Below are 23779 nucleotides of genomic sequence, written 5' to 3'. Positions count from 1 at the left end.
CGAGAAGCTGAAGTGGACTCGTACTTTCAAGTTTTTGAGCGAATAGCCACGGCATTAAAATGGCCGCCTGAGGTCTGGTCTTTATTGTTGCAGTGCAAGCTACAAGGCAAAGCACAGGAGGCTATCGCTTCCCTTTCTGTAGAGGATAGTACAGACTATGAGACAGTTAAATCCGCAATCTTGCGAATTTATGAGCTTGTGCCCGAAGCTTACCGACAAAAGTTCCGGTCACATAAGAGACCAGCAGCGCAAAGTTACAGTTTGCCCGAGAGAAAACTATACTCTTTGACCGGTGGCTTGCGTCATCTAATGTAGCTGGGTTCAGTGCACTTAGGGAACTTTGCTTAGTAGAGGAGCTTAAACGTTGTCTACCAGAACGCATAGTGATGTACTTAAATGAACAAAAAGTGTTAACGTTATCTGCTGCAGCTACGTTAGTGGATGAGTACATGCTAATTCACAAACCAGCCTTTTCTCAAGTTGTAGACAGTGCCCGCCGCAGAAATCTAAACCAGTCTACTCCTAGGCACCCCAGTGTGAAGGAAGAAGAGCACCGTTGTTTTTATTGTCATAAGAGTGGACATGTTATTGCTGATTGTTTGACTTTAAAACGCAAAGACCAGCTGTCATCGCGTGTGCATCAGCCCAAAGGTGTCGGGTTAATTAACGATTTGCGAAGCCCTAAACTGTGACAACCAAAGTGAGGTTGATGCCTGTTTTCGCCCATTTGTACTCGAAGCCCTTATTTCACTGACAGGATTGCCAGCAGACCAGCAGTCTGGTAAAGTGCTACGAGACACTGCCTGTTCTCAATCAGTGGTGTTGGCTTCTGCGTTACCCTTTTCAGCTGAATCCGCTTGTGGATTCACGTCCATCTTAAGGGGCATTGAAATGGGATATGTGCCTCGGCCTGTGCATAAGGTACACATCCAGTCTGATCTTGTCAGTGGGTTTTTTCCAGTAGCAGTGTGTGATGAACTTCCCATACAGGGTATTGTGCTGCTCCTGGGAAATGACATAGCCGGGGGTAAAGTTACTCCAACTTTGGAAGTGTGCGATGTAGCAAGGGTTCCTGGCTGCAGCACAGAGTTACCCAAAGTATTTCCGGCCTGTGTCGTCACTCGTGCGCAGGCACGCCAGTTGGCGTTCGAGTCGGATATTTCGCTAGCTGATACAGTGTTTTGTGAGCCTTTTCAGACCGCTGATCCAACTCCAGTGAAGGAGCCAGCGTTGGTGGAGTGCGAAACCGAAACGTCCCCTTCCTCCCCACCACTGCCAGCTACAAGAGAACGCTTGGCTGTGGCTCAGAGAGAGGATCCAACCTTACGGGCCTGCTTCAGGAATGTGGTGAGTGACAGCAATACAGCAAGTGGTAGAGTGTAGAGTGAAGGGAGTGACCGGAGTCAGTCAGTGGGGGACCTGTTGATGAGCCCGACTGCGGACGGGAAGAAACTATTGGCTACAATCCTTTCATATTGCAGCTGATCTCCCTCTCTGTAGAGCGGATGACACGCCCCCCCCCCAACCTGAAATTGGCACAGAAAACAGCACTGGTTACAGCAAAATGCATCGGACCAAGGACTTGTCTCTGTTCTTGTGCTTAGATCAATTTCATTTACTCTTTATGCTTCCTTTGGGCGACGTTATCAGAAAACACTGCATAAACTTCCATTATTATGCAGACAATACTGAACTGGATCCGTCGATCAAACCAGATGAGATCAGGAATCAGGAAACATTTATTGCCAAAATATGTCAAACATACAAGGAATTTGTCTTGGCGGTTGGTGCGTGACAGTAGACAGTGTAACAATAGACAACAAGACAGCAGTGCACAAGTAATAAAATGAAATGCTAATGCAATGGGTTAGTAGAATAAGGCTATGGTTAGTATAAAATAAGAATAAAGTTAAAGTTAAAAATATTTAAAAAGTTATAAAAGTGACGAGTGACGACAAAGTGACGGGTGAGAAATTACAGTTGAAGTGACATGTGCAGTATGAAGTGGAGAAACTGTTGGTGTGGCGGGATGTCTTAGTCCTGATGGACCTCAGCCTCCTGCCAGATGGAAGGGGCACAAACAGGTTTTGTCCGGAGTGAGAGGGGTCGGCTACCATCTTTTTAGCTGCTTCGGAGACCTGGAAGCGAACAAGTCCTGCAGGGACGGCAGATTGCAGCCGATCACCCTCTCTGCAGAGCGGATGACACGCTGCAGCCTGCCCTTGTCCTTGGCTGTGGCTGCAGCGTACCAGACGGTGATGGAGGAGCAGAGGACGGACTCCATGATGGCCGTGTAGAAGTGGACCATCATCGTCTTTGGCAGGTTGAATTTCTTCAGCTGCCTCAGGAAGTACAACCTCTGCTGAGCCTTCTTGGTGATGGAGCTGATGTTCAGCTCCCACTTGAGGTCCACAATAGTGACGGGGGAGTCACACAGGGTGATGGGGGAGGGTGGGGCTCTGTTCCTCTGGAAATCCACAACCATCTCCACTGTCTTTAGAGCGTTGAGCTCCAGGTTGTTCTGACTGCACCAGGACACCAGATGGTCAGACTCCACCTGTAGGCGGACTGATCACCACCAGAGATCAGTCCAATGAGGGTGGTGTCATCCGCAAACTTCAGGAGCTTGACGGACTGGTGGCTGGAGGTGCAGCTGTTGGTGTACAGGGAGAAGAGCAGAGGGGAAAGAACGCAGCCTTGGGGGGAACCGGTGCTGATGGACCGAGAGGCTGAGACATGTTTCCCCAGCTTCACATGCTGCTTCCTGTCAGACCAACGTGATCTCCAAAACCTGTTCGTAAAAATGTATACGAAAATCTTGAACATACAAATTCGTAACAATACATAGGAACTGGCGGTGGTTAACCACGCCCCTCGAGTGAACAACATAGCGGACCATGTTGGATTCTTGAGTGAACGTCTCTCCGTCATGTTGGATTTTTTGAGGGGGTTAGGATTAATATTGTATTCTTACAAGTTAACATTGATTTCTTGTTAAAAATGCAATCATAACACGTTTATTTTTAAGTGTGTTTACGGGATGCAGGTCCCCGTTCACTTTGAATAGGGTGACGTCATCAGTTGCAGTCCGTATTTATTTAGTATGTATCACTACGAATTTGTATGTTCAAGATTTTCGTGTATATTTTTACGAACAGGTTTTGGAGATCAGGCGGCTCGAGGAGATCTGGGGCAGCGAGATACAGCGGCTGTGATGATGTGACAGTCATGCTGGCGCAACAGAAGGTTTTTCTAGCTATTTTTTGATGCAGACAAGATAAAGAATACTGACTGCGCTTTACACAATAAATGACCACCTTTACACAATAAACCGTTATTATGCAATAGCACGTTCACTAGATTCTAGTCCAGGACGATTAAAGGTATTACGGCTTTCTGTACAATAATGGAGAAAAACACATTGAAGTTTTCAATGTTTTTCAAGGAAAAATAGAACTTGGAAAAGTACATTTTTCTCAGATACTTATGTACAGCAGAACTTTAAAAAAGTAATTAATTAATGGGTAACAATAGAACCTAATGAATGAAGAAAAAATATCCGTGATCAGTGAAACTATGTGCAACACCACGTTTTCTACTTCCCGTTCCACAGATCAGACTGGTGACACAAGAGGAAGAGCAAGGAACCTGAAACGAGAGGAGAGTTCATTTCCAAAATAAAACAGGAAGTCACAAAACAACCATGGAGACAGAACAGAAACCCAACTTGACATACAGGATATATGGAGATAGTGTCATACCCAGGGCTGTAGTAGAGGGTAAACGCACGTAAACGCCGTTTACGCACCTCTGGAATTTTGAAAATAGCGTTTATGCACCTCAAAGTTCCCTGCGCCTTGTATTCTTCCGTTGGAATAATCCGAAATAAACTTGGTGTAATTTTAAAACAGCTAAGACTACGTTTCCTATTGTTGAACATATAAACGCCGTAGTCTGAATCATTTTCAGAACAGAAACCCAACTTGACATACAGGATATATGGATATAGTGTCATACCTGTATGTTTCTTCTAGTATCAAATCTTCTCCCTGCAGTTTAAAGTTTCTGAAATATTGTTTATTTTATCGAATCCTTGCATTTTCTGAAGATGATATGTGCCATATAGGGCACATTTGGACAATAATGTCTGACTTACAGCTTAAGAAAGTATTACATGTTATCTATGTTGTTTTACTCTGGTAAATCTCAAGCGGCGCAGAAAAAACTAGTTGCAAATAAGGTAAAAATACAGCATTTGATTGAAGCATAGATTAAGGAATAATATATGAATAACATACCATCTCCTTTTTAGGGTATGAGGAAATGAGTTTGTTTTATTTCTTGTTGAATGTTGCTTCATTCGACTTTGGGGGGTATGACTCACCAATAAGAGCTGTGTCATGAAGATGTGGTACAGGTTAACAGCCAGTCATCGGTCAAGACTCGTGATACATCAGTCAATGCCCATATAAAAAGGCATAAAGCCTTGGGATATAAATCCATTTAAAGCTATTTTAACCGTAGAAACTTCATCATCCCTTTATCTGTTACAGTTCCTTCATTTGCCACATGTCTGGTTTGAATTTATGTCTTAACTGAAGATAAAGGTCCTTTGGGAGTGAAAAACAAATTTTAGTTTTTATTCGTTCATAATTTTTTAATGCATGCATAGTTATTTTGATTAAAGTTAAATGACTTTCCAGATGTGGAAGTAAATCAGTATTGGGGGCGACTGTGGGTGAGTGGGGAGCACGGTCGTCCTCCAATCAGAGGGTTGTCGGTTCGATCCCAGGCCCGGCTAACCTGCATGTTGTTGTGTCCTTGGGCAAGACACTTAACCCAACATTGCTCCTGTAGCTGCGACTACAGTGTGTGTGAATGGTAGTTACTGATGGCAGGTGTCACTGTGTATGGTTCTCCTGTCATCAGTGTATGAATGGGTGTGAATGGGTGAATGATGTCATGTAGTGTTAAAGCGCTTTGAGTGGTCAGAAGACTAGAAAAGCGCTATACAAGTACAGGCCATTTACCATTACCATTTATTGATCTTATTAGTTTGTTAGAATGTAATAAACGTTGTTATACTTTAAAGAGCAGTTTGCATGATTACTTTGTCCGTGTATAATATGTCTATAATGCATACAGTGCTGCAAGTAGTACGATGGTGGTGGAGTCTGATGGTGATGTAGTCTGAAGAAACCGCAGCTTGACTTCTTTTTAAGGCTTCCTCAGCGTCTTGTGGCTCTCGAGGAGCTCTGGGGCAGCGAGATACAGCGGCTGTGGTGATGTGACAGTCATGCTGGCAACATTCAGCGCAACAGAAGGTCTTTCTAGCTCTTTGATGCAGACAAGATAAAGACTACTGACTACCTAAATGAGCCCCTTTACACAATAAACCGTTGTTATGCAACAGCACATTGGCTGAGTTCTTTTTTGGTAACAGCATCTTTGTTCAGAGATCAAAACAAACGACTCAACGACTGTTGCCACTAGTGTTGTAAACATGTCCTGCTCACACTAAAGGATATTTGTCTCCTCAGGAAATAAAGACAGCTTTGGACTTATTTGTACAGCACACATACATTTCTTGAGTATGGTTTAGTGTTTGGGTGAATATGGCGGCCGGTTCGATCCCTGGCTACTCCGACCATGACGATCTCTCAGCAGGCAAGACAAACAACTCCAAGTTGCTTAAGACTGTGCCTTTGGTGGATGGTTAGGCAGTCGTGATGATGGTTTGGTAGCTTGTAGTCAGTACATGAATGGGCGAGGATGACGTGTTGAAGCGCTTTAGTGTCTGGAATATCATTATGGCGACGTTTAAGCACAGGTCGTTTCCCAGGTACATTCTCACCATCTCAATCTCCAAACCGGTACAGGCCGCAGCATCTTCCTACTTAAGTCAGCAAATTCACTAAGGACCTCTCTGTATTCAGGCTCCCCGGCTCTTATTAGTTTTTTAGAATGTAATAAACGTTGTTATACTTTAAAGAGCAGTTTGCATGATTACTTTGTCCGTGTATAATATGTCTATAATGCATACAGTGCTGCAAGTAGTACGATGGTGGTGGAGTCTGATGGTGATGTAGTCTGAAGAAACCTCAGCTTGACTTCTCTTTTTAAGGCTTCGTCAGAGTCTTGTGGCTGGATCAGGCTCCCCGGTCGCCTGATCTTCCTCCGGGCCACCCGCCGTTCCTTGGGCTGCCCGACCCCCTGCAGCCGGCACCCCCGAGCCCGGCTCCCATCCGCCCACGGGGCTGACCCCCGTGGACCGCCCGACGGAGTTCCCTCGGCTGCCTGACCTTCGTCCCCTGGTCCTCTGCCCCTCATCCTGTTGTCCGTTTTCTGCCCATCCCGCCTGCCCTTGTTTGTTTTAGTCTGTCTGGGATCTGTCCCTTGAGGAGGGGGGTACTATCACGGTTTGGGTTTGTTTTCTGTTTTATTTTGTAGTTTCCTGCCCCTTCTGTCGAACTTCACTTGTCCTGCCATCCCCTGTGATTGTCTGATTGTTTCCACCTGTGTCCAAGAACCTGCACCTCCCAGTGTATTTAAGCCCTGCGTGTCATGTGTCCTTTGTCGCGTCATTGAATGTTCAATCCTGAGTGTCTTACGTTGAGTGTCTTGCCTGTTCCCGGTTCCCGTCTGCGGTTTGCCCTTTTTGGAATTTTTTGTGAAGCATCATACTGAGCACAGAATTAATGTCGTTGGAATTTGGTTCTGGCACTTTTTGGGGGGGGGTTTAAGTTATTAAAAGCTTTTTAATCTCATTGGGTGAAGTTATGGACCAATGAAGTTGGAAAAAAATCAATCAAGAGTTTTTGTGCATTTACCTGGCTTTGGCCTGCCATCCATTTGTCGATTTTGTCTTTTTTTTTAACTAAGGAATGTTCTCAATTCTGGCCAATATTTGTTATTCATGATGGTAGTGTAGGCCTTAAAGTGATTTTCAAAAAATTATAGCACAACCTATTGGCATAGGGAAATGCAAATGTTTTACACTTTGATGTCCTACTACTAGCCATTTAATCTGATAAGACTTATTTTCACAAATTTGAGGTTGAAGACTATGGTGATAATTCGCCATGAATATTGTTTTTGAAAGACTGAAAAATGGTCACATGAAAGATCAAGCTGAAAAGTTAGGTCAGTGTCCTAGGTGATGACATCAAAGTGCTGATGGGGAGTTCTTGCTCAAAAGAGGTAAATTGCCTCTGTAGCGCCCCCTGGCAGTCTTCAATGAGGCAGCCCCAGCGCCCTGTTTGACCTATGTATGAAAATATTTGGACATATGTATAACGGGAAGACTTTAAAAAAGTATCCTGGGACTAGAATGAAAAATCATAATTTTGTAGTCTGGTGAATATATCTGGGGTCAGCATGTGGATGTCCTGGGTTCAAATCCCATAGTAGAATTTTTTGTATTCCGCCCGCGTGTCCGTCTGTCGGGCACCCTCCCCCTCCGTCACGGAAGGGAAGGCTAAGGACCGTTCATCACTGCTCGCAGCTTTGATTCTTCTTAATTCTACTTTTTGAGGCAAGCCCATCTATGTATAGAGGTTTGTTCGCATGTCGGACCCAAAATAATTGATGCAGGCTCCTATCAAAATGCTCCTTTGGCGGATTTCTAACCACTAAATACATAGTCTGCAATACAATTAATACTAAAATGTGGAATAACTGTTTAACTCCACTTAGAAATTCTTCAGATTCAAAAATGTATATCATGTCGCTGTATTTTAAACTGTTGTTAGGGGGGTGAGGTGAATTTGGTGGACCCAAAAGCACACGCACAGCAGTCTTGGATTTTCAGCCAAAATGACTTTTATTTTTTCACAAAAAACAAACAAGGGGAATACGGGAAACAGAAAGCGCTCCTCTGGCTCAACTGGAGTCGGGAGGGAAACTCCACCGACGTCTGGCAGTCTGTGGTGGCTCAAGCAGGGTCTGGTGTGGAAACCCGAGGCCCAACACCATACTCACAGTCCAACTCAAAAGCAGGTTACGTGCACTCCGTGGTACTCCGTGGGTCTGACACAAAAACAAACCAAAAACATGAATAAACTGGTTTAGCTGCTGTATCTCAGTATCAACGGCGCCTGAGACCAGCCTGGGTACTGGGACGGACTGACGACGAGCCTCTGAAAGCAGGAGCCTTTATGCTCGTCACCAGTGATCCCTGGAATGAGCCACAGCTGGGCACGTGGGAGAGGGGCGGGGCCGGAGGCGGAACACACAGGTGGAAACTATAGGTGGAAAAACGAAACAAGCAAAAACAAAAGCACAGACTGGGGGGAAAACTGTTAATAAAACCGGGTCCCTAACAGTTGTATCAATTTGACAAGTATCGGGTGATCATTGATACTCTTTGAAGCCACCTCAAGTCAGTGTGAAACATCAGTTTCAAAAGTGCTTATGTGACCGTTTAAGCATGCAGTCTTTCCTTTTACTTAAGTGCTGAAATTAACTCCTTTTTAGGTTTGAGAAGCTGACTACTGTGACCAACATCTTGCTGGTCAACCTGGTGATGTCCTCCTTGATCTTCATGAGCAGTCTCCCCTTCATGGGAGTCTACTTGCAGCTCTCCAACTGGATCTTCGGCAATGTCATGTGCAAGATTCATGGCACCGTGTACTATCTGGGCTCCTACAGCTCCGTCCTGTTTCTAACCCTTTTGAGGGTGTAGCTGGTCAGCTGCCTGGCATGCATCAAGCCCATGATTCTACACAAGGCGTTTGTTGATTTCGAGAACACAACGTACTGTCAGGAGTATCCTAATGAAATACCTGGTATAGAAGGGAAGCTGCTGAGTGACTTTGGATTCTACATTCAGCTTATCCTTTTCTTGATCGTTCCTCTTGCTGTTACCATCTACTGCTATGTCAGGATTGCTATCACTGTCATTTCATCCAAGGTCGTAACCAAATTCAAGACAGTCAGGTTGATATTTGTCATTGTACTGCTATTTTTCACATGCTGGACCCCATTTAACATTCTAATGCTGATGAATGATGAAGACGCTGACTGTGAAACAAGGCAGAAAATGGATTATGCTCTTGAAGTCACTCGTGTCATGGCCTACGCTTACTTTTGTATCAGTCCCGTCTTTTACACATTTGTTGGGAAAAAGTTTCAGAAGTATTTCCGACAGTTGCGGGTAAAAACTTTCCCAGGGTTTAAGAGGGATGTTTCTGTCTGTCTGCAGAATAGGAGCAAGATGTCTACACAAAGCACTCAAAATTAGCTCTAGGAATCGGAAGCCTTTTGTTTTTAAGGACCTCTATGTGGCCAATATTAGGAATTTAAGCAAAAGAGCAACGTTAGAAATTATAATATCTGATCATAATTATTGTTAGAATTATAGTTTGTGTTCTTAGATATTATATTAGTATGTTATAAATAACTTATACGAACACATTTTATAAGGCCTTTAATTACTGTACACATGAAATCCATCCATAATGTAATGTTCAGCCTGCTAGAAGGACGCTTAAACTTTCCTCGATGGATTTCTCCCATATTTTCTTCCAATGAAGGGTTTTAGCAAAAGAAGGGATGAAGGAAAGCCCTGACAGGCAATTGTTCTGATTTCTTATCAAAAAATGTTATGAACTGTGATGATTTAAAATATCTTATGTAGAGTGTATTAGCTATTGGATGAGGATTATATTATGTTATGTTTACATGAAGAAGCTGTAGGCCAAAGGTTTATTCATTGAATGTGTTATAATGTAGAAATAACAAAGGGACAGTCCGGAGAGGGAGATTTCTGGTTAAGATTAGAGAAGATTAAGAGATTAAATGCAATAAAAGAGGAAGTAATGTCACATTATATATAAATAAACCTTGCAGAGATGAGTAATATATTTGTATTGTGAAAGATTGACTCTATATATATATATATATAATCCCAGTAATTATATTGAGAATTGCAGGTTTGCGACTGAGTGCAACCTGCATATGAACAACAAGCTACCAGCTCACTGTTCATATCTTGTCAAAACACATGCAAAAGTGCAACCAGAAAAATGTATTGCAAGTAAGACGTTTGGGAAATGTGTAGAAAAGGGTTTTTTCAAAATAAAATATTTTTCAGGGGAAAAAAAAGGAAAAATTTCTTACATTCTGACTATTTCATAACAACTTGGGACTAACTCATTTATGACTGAAAGCAAGATACTTTGATAGGCACAGTGTGGGAAAGGAAGTAAAGAATTACACTTACTTAGACTTACTAAGACAAGGTAAGTGCACTATAGCAAGATGATGACCAGCGTGGATATGATTTGTTTGGGGGATCTGGCCAGGTACATTCTTGTAGAGTCACTTTTAGAATGTTGCTACCTCCCTCTTTCACATAGTTGTGCTGTTAAATAACTAGTAAGCCCCGCAGCAACACGTGTACAGTGTCAGGTTGTTAGAGAATAAGAGAACCAGCAATTACCTAACGCTAAGGAAAGGAGCTTCGATGCCTCCTTGCTTAGCTTCTTTGACACAGGAACCACTGGACCATCCTTTGCCAAAGGAAAGGAGATAATTCTGTACCACAAATTCCCAAAAAGGCGGGAATTTTTAAGCAGTGATGTACCAATTGGCCGTTGACGAGGAACAACGATCACGGCCGAGAAACGCAGATCATGTGAGCATCCGTTAGCATCGCTCATTCATGTTGCAGCCTCGTTAATAAGGTTTTACTTTGAACCACCTGCATGACTCAGCACTGTAACAACACATGAAGGCATCTTAAGATGCTTCTTTGTAGCCGCTGCAGACTGACGTCACTGACATGCGTCTCCCGTCGAGTCAGATTCCCTAAACACTGCGGCTGTCTTTTCCTAAGTCCTCATGAATTCTCCGTCTGTCCTTCACCCAGAGACGTTTTTCCACAGAAGGAATAGTGGTTAGCAGGTCCTTTTTGTTTGTTGTTTTTTATAATCTTATGCCACAGCACAGGGCCCCCTGTGGTGTCCATGGCCCTCGTCCAATCAGAGACCTCAGTGCAGAGTTTCAACAAAAGAATTACGGCTAAATGTGACGTTTGGGTTTGGGTGGAATCTTCAGCCGAATTGGGTTCTGAACCAGTAGACCCAACTCTCTCTGTTCCCACTGCTTGCTTAATATTTCAACACATTCTTTTTCAAATAGACGTTAGTCTTCAACCGTAACAGTTAAGTTTATGGAACCAAACCTTCTCAGTGAAGTTCCACACTGACCAAAAACAAGAGACAGTTTCACAGATGACGTGATGATGCTTTTGTTCAAGAGTATATTTGCTGTATGTAAGCTTTATGCTCTCAAATAGTTCCTCTGAGAGATTTTAAGCACGTTGGTGCATCTCAGGTCGGACGGTACATAACAAGTCAACGGATCAGGAAGACAAATTACTGGCTAAACACAAATCAGTATACTGCATTATTTTTATTATTATACTGCATTATTGCAGCTGGGCAGCTGTTTCATTTACAGTTACTTTTGTTGTTGAATTGTTTTAAGCAATGTTCTACTTTTTAATGGGTTTGATTGAATTATTTTAAGCTCTACATGTAATGTAGTGTTTGCAATAGCACTTTGAGGATATACCATTATATAGGAGAAACATGACCAAATCACTTATGTTGACACTCTCTTGGATAAATGAATACAAAAAATAAATAATGAAATGTCACCATTTAACATATTATGGTTGACTACTTTTATTTACTAAAAACCTCTATGTTGTAACAAACTAATGAGCTGTTTTCACTGCAAAGATTCATTCAGATTAACGACAGACCAGCTTGTTTCAATGCTCTAGCTTTTTATTAATGCATAAAGAAAGAAAGAATATGTGTAGAATATATGTAAGGTTGTGCTAGAAGCATTTTTTCCCTCAACCACTCTTATCGAGGCTCAAGGCCTCAAACACCGTCCAGCTCGTTTCAGTTGTCGTATCGTTCCTTATGTAGCGTTACAGCGACAGAAAAGAAAAGTATAGATGTGAAATACAATCAGATGTGTTTGAAAGCTTGCATCCCCTTTTTCCTAATCAAGGGGCACCTGAGGCTTCACTGCCAGTGAAGGGATCAGGTTCACTTGGCACAAATAGATGGAAGTTTAGTCCAGCACTGCACGTCATCCCAGGCCTTCGCATCTGCCAGTACACAAACAAGAAGGGGAGTTAGTGAATTGAACACAAACCAATCAAACCTGTCAAAACGACTAAACAGCACCAACACCAGTATAAAGTGGATGTAATGGCTCAACACCTACAAGAAACACTGTGTTCTTTTACCTCCAAAATTCATTTGAATGCAATGCTGCTGACCCTCCCCGTTGTTAGGCTCTCCATTGGCCCAAATCGTGTAGTCAAATCTTGTCCCATCACTCCAGAACCATTGCTTCTCCTGGAGGAAAACATTTGAGTTAGTATGAAATAATATATAATACAAGGTGATTAAAGAAAACAAATGTAGATATGAGTAGATTTTGCATGAATAAAAGGAATTCAAATGTAAAACAGAATGAGTGCAATATTTGTAAGTAATGGTGAATAAAATACCTCTTGTGCATCAGAGCCTCCAATCCATGTGCTTGGATGATGGAAACTGGAGCTCATGATGGCTTTCTGAATCTCATGGTACTCCAGGACGCTGTGAACGGATGCAAGGTGTCCACCCAGAGAAAGACAGTTTTTCTACAGAGAGGAGACAGACCGATGTATTGGGGAGGGTTTGAACCAATTTACTCTTGAATTTAAAATCAGTGACACATTATGAGTAGTGATGGGCAAAGATAAAAAAATGTAAATGTGATTAACAGCGATTAATCGCAATAATGCGCAAAATCCAATAATACATTATAAATGTGTATTGCACGGTTTTATTTTAAAGTAACGTTATCAGAACAATATAAGAGCCACTCTCGGAGATCGTTTTCTTCAGGTACCAGAAGAAAAATTATTCTTTCATCAAGGATCAACATAATGCAGAATATGTTCAGTAGTACGAGTCCCTGTTAGTGAGGTAAAGTGCTCTAGCATAAAAATTACATTTCAGTCAAATAAAAAAGCAACTTGTTTGATGCTGGTTGAGCAGTTACACAATGAGACAATTGACTTTTAATCTCCTCTTTTTTATCCGTTCCTCCGACTTTACATTTTCTTACTCCTCTGCACCGAGCCAGCTGCTAAGACACACAAGGTCATTTACGTTTCCAGATGATGAAGAACCTCTCTTCTTCTAAACAGTACGACCAGCAAGAGAGAACCAGCTTCCTCAGGTGCAGATGTTGTCCTTCAGACTGCTGTGAGTCTGCATGTCCTCAGTGAGAGAAGCAGCTGGTGCTCGTTGTGACGACGTCACTGCGTTTCAACTCGTGTGTTCTCCACACGGCGTGCGTGAAGCTGGAGGTTCGTACGCGCCTCAATCGTTACTGTTCTAAGGACACTTTATTCTTCTTGTGTTGGTTTAAAAATGCTGGTAACCCAGTCACCATTGGGTTCTTCTCCAGACATTTCCTCTGGGAGAGCTGTGAAGTTATTGACCTGGATTATTGCTATTCAATGACAACAAATGGATACGTACCAGTTACTACATCTAATACTCACCAGCAGCTCCAGTCAGAGCCATGATGGCACACAGAAGGGCAGTCACAGTCAGCGTCTTCATGGTAAAGGCAATGAGATGATGCAGATGCTGGAGATGAAGACCACCTGTAATACAAAGACAGATATGATTACTCATACTTGTGAAGAGGACAGAGAAACATACCAACAGTCAGACCTTAAAGTCAAAGGTGAGGACGTTTGCAGCAAACCTGATACTGACGTGTGTCAATCAGCCGTCCTGTGATGAGGTGAAGAAGGAGAGGAAGCCATAAATACTCTCCGTTATCTCCTCATCTCTCACAGAAGAGGGAAGTGAGGACAGATGTGTGAGGTGGTTAACCACGCCCCTTGAGTGAACAACATGGCGGACCATGTTGGATTCTTGAGTGAACGTCTCTCCTTCATGTTGGGTCTTTTGAGGGAGTTAGGGTTAGTATTCTATTCTTACAATTTAACATTGATTTCTCGTTAAAAATGCAATCACGTTTATTTTACATCGTTAGACTTCACAAAGTGTGTTTATGGGGTGCAGGTCCCCGTTCACTTTGAATAGGGTGACGTCATCAGTTGCAGTCCGTATTTATTTAGTATGTATCACTACGAATTTGTATGTTGAAGATTTTCGTATACATTTTTACGGGTTTTGAACGTTCATGGCTCCTCTGTGCAAGGCAGGACCTGACGTGGAGGACAAGGAGGCCCTCTGGGCACTACTGTAAAAAGGAGACTCCGTATGTAGATAGTTCTTAATCTGCAATTGTCTTGTTGTGTTGACATACTTTTCTTTACTGTTTTCTTAAATTTAATAAACTACTAACACATTTATTCATTGTCATTGATTGTATATGACTTTTACTGATAACATAATGCAATATAGCCAGGACAGCCTTACAGAGTCGCGACGCTTTGTGTTGCGTTGCTTCGCATCGCGTCGAGGTCTGTATGATCACAAATTCAGAGTTTACCCACCTCTAATTTTACCACTACAGCACTGGTCATACCTGTATGTTTCTTCTAGTATGAAATCTTCTCCCTGCAGTTTAAAGTTTCTGAAATATTGTTTGTTCTATCGAATCCTTACATTTTCTGAAGATGATATCTGTTAACATGATATGTACCATATAGGGCACATTTGGACAATAATGTCTGACTTACAGCTTAAGAAAGTATTACATATTATCTATGTTGTTTTACTGGGGTAAATCTCAAGCGGCGCAGAAAAAACTAGTTGCTAATATGGTAAAAATACAGCATTTGATTCAAGCATTGATTAAGGAATAATATATGAATAACATACCATCTCCTTTTTAGGGTATGAGGAAATGAGTTTGTTTTATTTCTTGTTGAATGTTGCTTCATTTGACTTGGGGGGTATGACTCACCAATAAGAGTTGTGTCATGAAGATGTTGTACAGGTTAACAGCCAGTCATCGGTCAAGACTCGTGATACATCAGTCAATGCCCATATAAAAGGCATAAAACCTGTATCACTACGAATTCGTATGTTCAAGATTTTCATATACACTTTTACGAACACGTTTTGGAGATCAGGCTGGTCAGACAGGAAGTCTGTGATCCACTTGAAGGTGGAGTCGGGCATGTGCAGCTGGGAGAGTTTGTCCTGCAGCAGAGAGGGATGATGGTGTTGAAGGCAGCTTGTTAGACTTCAAAAATGTCTTGGAGACATCAAAACGTGGCAACTTTCTGATGAAAAACTGAAAGAAAGGAAAAATAAGATGGAGGTTATCTTGATAGGCCCAGAGCACCTTCGAAGTCAGCAATCTTGTGATGTACTTTCTCTGGATGGAATTGCTCTGGTATCCAGCAGCCTCTTTCTCTTTGACCAGGATATGTCCTTTACATTAACAAGAACTAAGAAAAGAGACCATATTACTCCTGTATTAGTGTAACGCATCACAGGAGACAGGAGTCGACCCAAGCGCAGAGCGCAGAGTTAAAGAAGAACAGGTATACAGGGGTTAGGCTTAGTCGTATCCAAAAGGCAGGTGGGAGGTCGATATCCAGGAGCACGGAGAAGGGCAAAGGTACAGTCAGGGATCAGGCAGGAGGCAACGAGGTCTGGAACCAAAAGGGGGCTTCATTGAGCTCAGAATGGGATAACAATTACATGAGACTTCGCAAAGAACACAGAGGGATAAGGGGTATATATACAGACGAGCTTGATGGGGAGCCAGACACAGGTGTGTAGGGATGAGTGGAAGTGCACAACAGACAGACACACAGTGGAACAAACCAACACAAAACGGGACAGAAAAATCCCCCAAATAGATTAACGACAATTACCACAGATCCTTTGGATCCTTTGAAATAATTTCCTGGAAATGTCCCTTAAACACTGCCAATACACCAAGCTTTTCCTTTTGGTATGGTAAATAATCAAGCAAGCATATGTTTCCCGAGTCCACATTCCCACCTAATGTCCTTAATATGACATAAGGAAACCATTAACTGTTTTATGACCTCAGCCGTTTTTCTTAAATGATCAATGCGTGTTTCCCTGGGTCAATATGTTGATAATATTCTCAGCTTCCACATTCTTAAATATGCAGATAATGTAGAAAGTGAGAATTTTAAGAGCCCATTATTGGACGTCATCTGTGTCCAATTGGGTTGATTTTGAATTGGGAGAATTTCCCTTTTAAGAACAAGCTTGTCATTTTTGTCTGCAGGGGGCACGGTGTCATTCGGGAAACAAAATGTCTACTCATTTCCTTCCTGACATTTTATTCAACCTACTATCTGTACCTTCATTTTGTTTTTCTCTTCATAAGCCTTGCCTCATTACCCAGGCTGTGATGCACAGGGCTTCATCCGAGACCATTCTGTCCCCAGTGTCTCTACAAAGACACATTAGGAGTAAAGAACCTGTTTGTACCCATGCTAATGAGGCTGAGTGAGTCCATGTCCATCCCTCCTGGTGAGCGTGCAAGCACCCACTTATGCACCCACACACAGCCCATGTACCTCCCCGCAGTGAGTGTCTACAGACCCCAAAGGAATAGAATATTATCTTTTTCTTTCCGTATCAGGCCTGTCGGAGGCTCTCCTCGCTGCTATTTACATTTGCTGAGGCTTTTCAAATTGAGTGCATTATGTGCCGGTGATGGAGCTATAATTACAGGGGCCTCAGCAGTCACTGCGGAGAGAGGCCTGCGATGTTTTATTGTGGCTACAAGATTCCAGATTGGCTTTATCAGTGAAAATGGAATAAGGGTAAGAAAAGAAATATTGTTTATAAAAATAATATATTTATTTGACTTTGATACATAGTTTAAACAGTTGAGTAAAGGGAAAATCTTGTGGAAACCGGACAATGCTGGACCATCATTAGTACAAATCGAACAATACATTTGCCTCTTTATTTCACGTTTACCATTGCGCAATTTTCGACTAACCACTGAAATTGTAAACCACACAAATGAAGCTTAGGCGTACATTTAGCCAGGAAGACTGGAGAAGAAGAAATCCACCGAGCTGTGTGCGGCGACAGATGATGTCTTGAACCCAAACATGGCAGTTCCGACTGTTTTGTACAGAGCAGAAATAGTGGTTATTTCAATGGTGCAAAGCGGAAATGACAACTGTCTTTACAGAGCCACAGAGATAAGCCACGCCCCCTTTCAGGGGAGAATTAAGTTTTTGACGCGAATGAAGGCGAATTACCCACAACTAGTAGGCCGAGTAAACTTGCGCGAGAAGCGAAAATGACACCTGGAAAACGCCGCACATTAGAGGATTGGAGCAACTTATTCTCAAGAATCCCAAAGGGGGATGTGCTTCCTCCCATCTCGGCATCCCTGCCCCCGGATGGAGTCAAAAATAGAGCAAAAACAAATTTTGTCTGCATCACTCAAATGCTGGGTGACATGCTTGGTACAAGGACAAGGTAAGGCAGAGGTAACTACGGTCCGATGCAGGCGGACGAGCTGCCCTTAACAGCCCAGCGGCTCCCGCTCTATTACTTACATTTAAAAGTGAACTCCGGCTTCCCCACACCGGCTCATTTGTCTCCATCCTGAACGGATTCAATCTACGTCGCCCTGCAATGCATGATGGGATATTGTGAAGTAGTAAGTCTGTAGTAAAGGAAAATAGGATTTCTTTGTTAAATTAAGAACTGTTCTTCTAAAAGATCCAATTAATGCTTATTGGATTTGGCTGGATGAACAATATCATTGTCAATCAAACATAAAAAACATATGAAGCCTCTCTTTGATTTAATGTTGTAGTTGTGTATTGAAGGTTCATCCCACTGTCATGCACTAATAGTATGCAACTTTCACCTCAAGAAATAAATAAATATGTAATTGTCTCTGAAAGGGAATATGTTTTATCAACTGAAATCACAATTTAGACTGAGCAGTGAGTCTAGCAGTGCAGTCCCAAGTGGATGAATAACAAAATGAAACCTCTTCAAAACAGCTCATTACAGATGGTAATTTCACATTTCTTTCAAGCAAAAAAATGAAAACAAATGGGAAAGCTTTCAAGACATGCTGTGTGGCAGAAAAATCATTTTTTTATAGACCTGAGTTTATAGACGGATTGGCTTTGTACCTGTAAATTGTGCTGTGAAGCTCATCATTGCATGGTTATCAGACATTTTTGAGAAATTGAATGAAAAATCCTAAATGCACCAGCTGTCCGAGAGGATCCAGAGTACATCTGGTCCTGACATAAAAGCATGTTTCTTCAATCACTATTATAGTTCAATTTCTCTCTCCATCTCTCTTGAGCTTTCTCCCTCGTTGAAATTACAGTTATTTGTGAGCGATTTTCCCTTTCCACCACCAACACCATTTTATCCAAATCCATTGATGCACTTGAAAAGGATTTTTCTGGCTGGGATCCAGTTAGAAGCTTCAGAGATTCCCAAGTGTGTATGCATGCCAAGACGGACAGTGGAAAGAGAGGCAATGCAATGTGAGGGAGAAATAATGTTTTAAATCTTACAGCCTAAGTCTAAATAACTTCAGTCCACCAGCTTCAGTCAAAAACTATACCAATTATTAGGAATATAGATATTTCATCATTACAGCTGATTTACAACAAATGTGATTGGTTGATGTTTTCCTCGACCACCCGTACATCAAAATATATTAATTCTCAATCATCTCTCAGTCTGAGGTCCAGATACAGTGCATCAGTTGGAAGCCGGACCGCGCTGCGCCAATCAGGGACCACAGGTTTACTGTGTTTGATTACCAGACAACTGGGTTTGCAGGTATTTGTTCACAAAACCAAATACTGGACAAGTACAAATTTGAAAAGATGATTCAAATCATTATTTATATCATGCCATTCAAACTCATGCCTCTCCTCTACATATCTCAGAGCAATCTAGTCCATAGTTGTTTAGTCAACCATCAAAGTGGTAGACCATCCAAGACACAGACATCACAATCACTAAAGTCACGCCACTACCATGGCTTATAACACACGTTGTATGGTTATGTGTGCCTGTATGTGTGGGTCTGCAATGAAGGTTTTAATGTTTTACAGAGGCAGTGTGTCATTTTTAAAAAGGTGTCTATCACTTTCAAATTTACTGCACAAATGGCGCCCGAGTGGTGTTGTTAACTCCAGTGATTCCACAAATGATCTTCCCAACTGCTCTAAACTCGGGCTGTCCATAGATTAAAAAACAAACCAGTTAATCCCAAATTTTGAAATGTATTCATCGCGATTAATCAATGTTGTTGGTGTTAAAGTGAAGTTCTGCTTCTTGAAGCAAGAGCAGAACACATACAGTACATCAATGTTAGTCAGAATTGTTTTTTTTGTTTCTTGTTAGCATACATTCATTTTATGAATGCCAGTGAGTTTTAAACAAAGCAATCATATATATAAGCAGTATAAACACTGACTTATTTAATACAGGTTGTCCACAAAGGACTCTAATGCCAAATCTTCATAATACTTGATTCAAACAAGACCACTCACTTTAAAACTCAAGTATTGACTTGATTATGAAGAGGCGCTTTGATTTTTTTTATGATCATCACTAATCACTTGAAATTTTGCACTGTGGGTATTTTCCTGACCCAAGTCAGCAGTTGCATTTGAAAGGCAGCATGAGTTACACTAAAAGGAATGGAATCTGAGAGGTAACCTTTATAGTGTGCTTGTGGAGAAGTGACATTTACAGTACATCCCTCATTGTCTGATGCTGGGTTACACTGACTGCACATTGAGTGTGGTCATGTGTAACTCTGACTTGGAATTGGCTCAACGTGAGGAAACGGAAATACATCTATTCTGGCCATCAGACCCATAGAATTAAATCACACACACGCACGCACACTCACACATTAACACCCTCCCTTGCTCTGAGCTGTGCAGGCTCCTCATAGTAAAGTCAAGATCGTGCTTCATCTCAATTTCCCCTGCTGCCTCTGCCCTCCAAATCTGTGTTGGGGTAAATAACACAGATTTATGGGTGGGGCGCTAACAATATCCCCAGTTATTGCTAGAAGCAAATGAATAAATCACCATGACAAGACGCTTTAGCATTCAGCGCCTGGACTTGTAAGAAGTGAGAATCTGTATGTGTGCATTTCTGTGTAACATTGTGTGTGTTTGTGTGACTAATTTTTCCTCCCCTCATTCATGCATCTGTGTTTTTGTGCATTTCATTTTGAATGTGTTATGAACAAACAGCAGCCTCCCTAATCTCCTCCTCGTATTATTCATTCAGTTGATAGAAGAGCTCCACTTGGAATAATTTTTGGTGGGGTGGGAAATGCTCCCCAGTTGGCAGTGAGTGAAGCATAGGGTGTGGTGATGGTTAATGCGACCGCATGCCTTGCTCTTCCCTCAATTAATTCGCTAATCATGCCAGTTCATAACACTTTATCACTTTTGGTCCTGAAGCTGTCACATTTTTATTTAAATGGTGGGTTCATATCTGACTTTAGACCTAACTACAACATTTCCCTCCAGATGTTCTCTGATACCGCCGTCAATGGATGAGTGTCAAAAGTGAACCAATTTGAATACAGAGAGGTCCTTAGTGAATTTGGTGACTTAAGTAGGAAGATGCTGCGGCCTGTACCGGTTTGGAGAACGACCTGTGCTTAAACATCGCCATAATAATATTCCAGACACTAAAGCGCTTCAACACGTCATCCTCACCCATTCATGTACTGACTACAAGCTACCAAACCATCATCACGACTACCAGCCGCCATATTCACCCAAACACTAAACCATACTCAAGAAATGTATGTGTGCTGTACAAATAAGTCCAAAGCTGTCTTTATTTCCTGAGGAGACAAATATCCTTCAGTGTGAGCAGGACATGTTTACAACACTAGTGGCATCAGAAGTCTTTTATACACCGCTGGGAAAGTGGACAGAGGGACCGAACAAAAGAAAACTTAAGAGGGCAAGCTGTTTTGGGCAGCAGGACAACACTTTATATGTAAAGTACCATTAGTTCATTTCCAACTGCCATACAATAATTGGTTAGAGAGATGTTAACATTACATACTTCTCCAGTATTTCTGTGCTGAAAAGCTACATTGTAGACCTACACTCTTATCTTCTATAAAGAAAATGGCAATGAAAAAAAAAATGTTTTCATTCAAACCATGAAGAAAATAAAACTTTGATATCTTCACATTGTCAAACCCTGCATACTGGAAGAGATACCCCAAACAGTTGACCACTGAGTTCGTCAAACAAAGTCCTCTGTTTCCCCCCCCTGGTCCTTCCCTCATGTTCCCCCATGCTCACATTCTTGAGCGGTACACAGCGGCGACCGATGAAGACTCATCACTGGCTGTATTTCAACCCTTGTCCTGCGGGTTAGGGTTGTCAGTCCGATTTGTCTTCTTCCCCGAAGAAGTACTCCACCTTCCTCCGTTCTCAAGCCACGGCACTTACACCGTCACCAACCTGCCCGCCTCCGGTGTCGAGCCACGGCACTTACACCGTCACCAACCTGCCCGCCTCCGGTGTCGAGCCACGGCACTTACACCGTCACCAACCTGCCCGCCTCCGGTCTCAAGCCACGGCACTTACACCGTCACCAACCTGCCCGCCTCCGGTGTCGAGCCACGGCACTTACACCGTCACCAACCTGCCCGCCTCCGGTGTCGAGCCACGGCACTTACACCGTCACCAACCTGCCCGCCTCCGGTCTCAAGCCACGGCACTTACACCGTCACCAACCTGCCCGCCTCCGGTGTCGAGCCACGGCACTTACACCGTCACCAACCTGCCCGCCTCCGGTGTCGAGCCACGGCACTTACACCGTCACCTACCTGCCCGCCTCCGGTGTCGAGCCACGGCACTTACACCGTCACCAACCTGCCCGCCTCCGGTGTCGAGCCACGGCACTTACACCGTCACCTACCTGCCCGCCTCCGGTGTCGAGCCACGGCACTTACACCGTCACCTACGTGCCCGCCTGCCGTGTCGAGCCACGGCACTTACACCGTCACCTACCTGCCCGCCTGCCGTGTCGAGCCACGGGACTCACAGGGTGATCCGTCTGTTTGGTGCTCTAATAAATGTGGTTACCCGATATTGGCTCCTGTGGTCTGCATCCTGTGACAGTCTTCCCTGTGCACTTCCTATGTACAGTTCACTTTTCACTGTGCTTCATGGCCCTTTGAAGACGGGCTGAGTGTCCTAGTGCCTCGGAAGCCTCGCTCGGCCCTCAAACCCACATAGTCTTGTAAATGCAACATTCCTGGAGTCAGAGACTTGGTCATATCGTCATAGCCCTGCAGTGCATTTTCCACAGTTTGATACATGATCAGACTGAACACATAGCATATGTCCTTCCTGTCTGTTGAGCTGCTCAGCCTTTATAAGCTGTCGTTTTGGGCTCCGCATTTACCTCTCGGGGTGAATCCAGATGAACAAAATTGTTCAGAGGACTCCGGCTGCTTTCAGGTTTTGCGATCAGCTCACAAGATGTTCCAAATCTTCATACCCGAGTGCGATCTTACCATCCAAAAAGCAAGATTGAAAAGTAGAAAAGTGCCTTCATTTGTATGCAAATCGTCATCCCCCTTTCTCATTAAAGGCTGTAGGATATGAATCATACAATTATGGACAAAGCTATGATGTAATAACGTTTAATTACTGACTGGGGACTGTAGAAAGCTTGAAAAAAAGAGGACAATATTAATATTATAAGTTATTTACAGCCCAGATGAAGGGTCATGTCAGTACGAGCCATGAATATGTCTCATGTCGTTATCAACCAACATCCCAGATCTCCATGCATGATATCATTCATTCACGTTGCTCATGACGTCCACCTGATTTGTCTTCTTCAGCTAAATGGCGGTCCAAATTGGTTGCGGAAGCTCGCATTGCCCGAAACCGGTCATTAGCGGCGTTGACGGTCTTTTTCCACCGAAAATTACCAAAAACGGCCAAAAAATAAAATCACAGTCACAGGAAATTAACTTGATGAATCTAACTGTTATTTTAATGAGAGGAATGGGAAAAGGGTATTTAGGAGGAGTTTGAGTGAGAAACTTTGGCACAGAAACGGAGTACCGTGTTTGATTGTTTCATTATTAACCTTTTAATAAATAAATAACGCCCAGCTACATTTTTTATTCCAGCAGATTTCCAAATACTGAAGTTGAGCCGTTTCTTTTAATCTCTGAACAAAGATGCTGTTACCAAAAAAAGAACTCAGCCAATGTGCTGTTGCATAACAACGGTTTATTGTGTAAAGGGGGTCATTTAGGTAGTCAGTATTCTTTATCTTGTCTGCATCAAAGAGCTAGAAAGACCTTCTGTTGCGCTGAATGTTGCCAGCATGACTGTCACATCACCACAGCCGCTGTATCTCGCTGCCCCAGATCTCCTCGAGCCGCCTGATCTCCAAAACCTGTTCGTAAAAATGTATACGAAAATCTTGAACATACAAATTCGTAGTGATACATACTAAATAAATACGGACTGCAACTGATGACGTCACCCTATTCAAAGTGAATGGGGACCTGCACCCCGTAAACACACTTCGTGAAGTCTAAAGAATCCAACATGGTCCGCCATGTTGTTCACTCAAGGGGCGTGGTTAACCACCTCACACATCTGTCCTCACTTCCCTCTTCTGTGAGAGATGAGGAGATAACGGAGAGTATTTATGGCTTCCTCTCCTTCTTCACCTCATCACAGGACGGCTGATTGACACACGTCAGTATC

The 23779-nt window shown here is 42.8% G+C and overlaps 1 protein-coding gene and 1 pseudogene across 1 annotated transcript; one reads left to right on the top strand and one right to left on the bottom strand.

The window, feature by feature from the left end:
• Positions 1-8464: 8464 nt before the first annotated feature.
• Positions 8465-10014, top strand: LOC120814888 (C-C chemokine receptor type 3-like; annotated as a pseudogene).
• A 1769-nt stretch (positions 10015-11783) lies between these two features.
• LOC120814887 (ladderlectin-like) lies at positions 11784-13839 on the bottom strand. The gene is made up of 6 exons (XM_078096958.1): positions 13792-13839; positions 13583-13687; positions 13460-13503; positions 12536-12670; positions 12269-12380; positions 11784-12127 (listed from the first exon to the last, which is right to left on the bottom strand). Exons 2-6 carry the CDS (start codon positions 13641-13643, stop codon positions 12066-12068), a joined length of 414 nt encoding a protein of 137 aa, XP_077953084.1. The 5' UTR covers positions 13644-13687; positions 13792-13839; the 3' UTR covers positions 11784-12065.
• Between the last annotated feature and the right edge of the window lie 9940 nt (positions 13840-23779).

The sequence above is a fragment of the Gasterosteus aculeatus genome, chromosome 21 (genome assembly GCF_964276395.1).
Source record: "Gasterosteus aculeatus chromosome 21, fGasAcu3.hap1.1, whole genome shotgun sequence".
NCBI lineage: Eukaryota > Metazoa > Chordata > Actinopteri > Perciformes > Gasterosteidae > Gasterosteus > Gasterosteus aculeatus.
The sequence above is the reverse complement of the archived record's forward strand: the minus strand, read 5'-3'. Positions and strand labels throughout refer to the sequence as shown.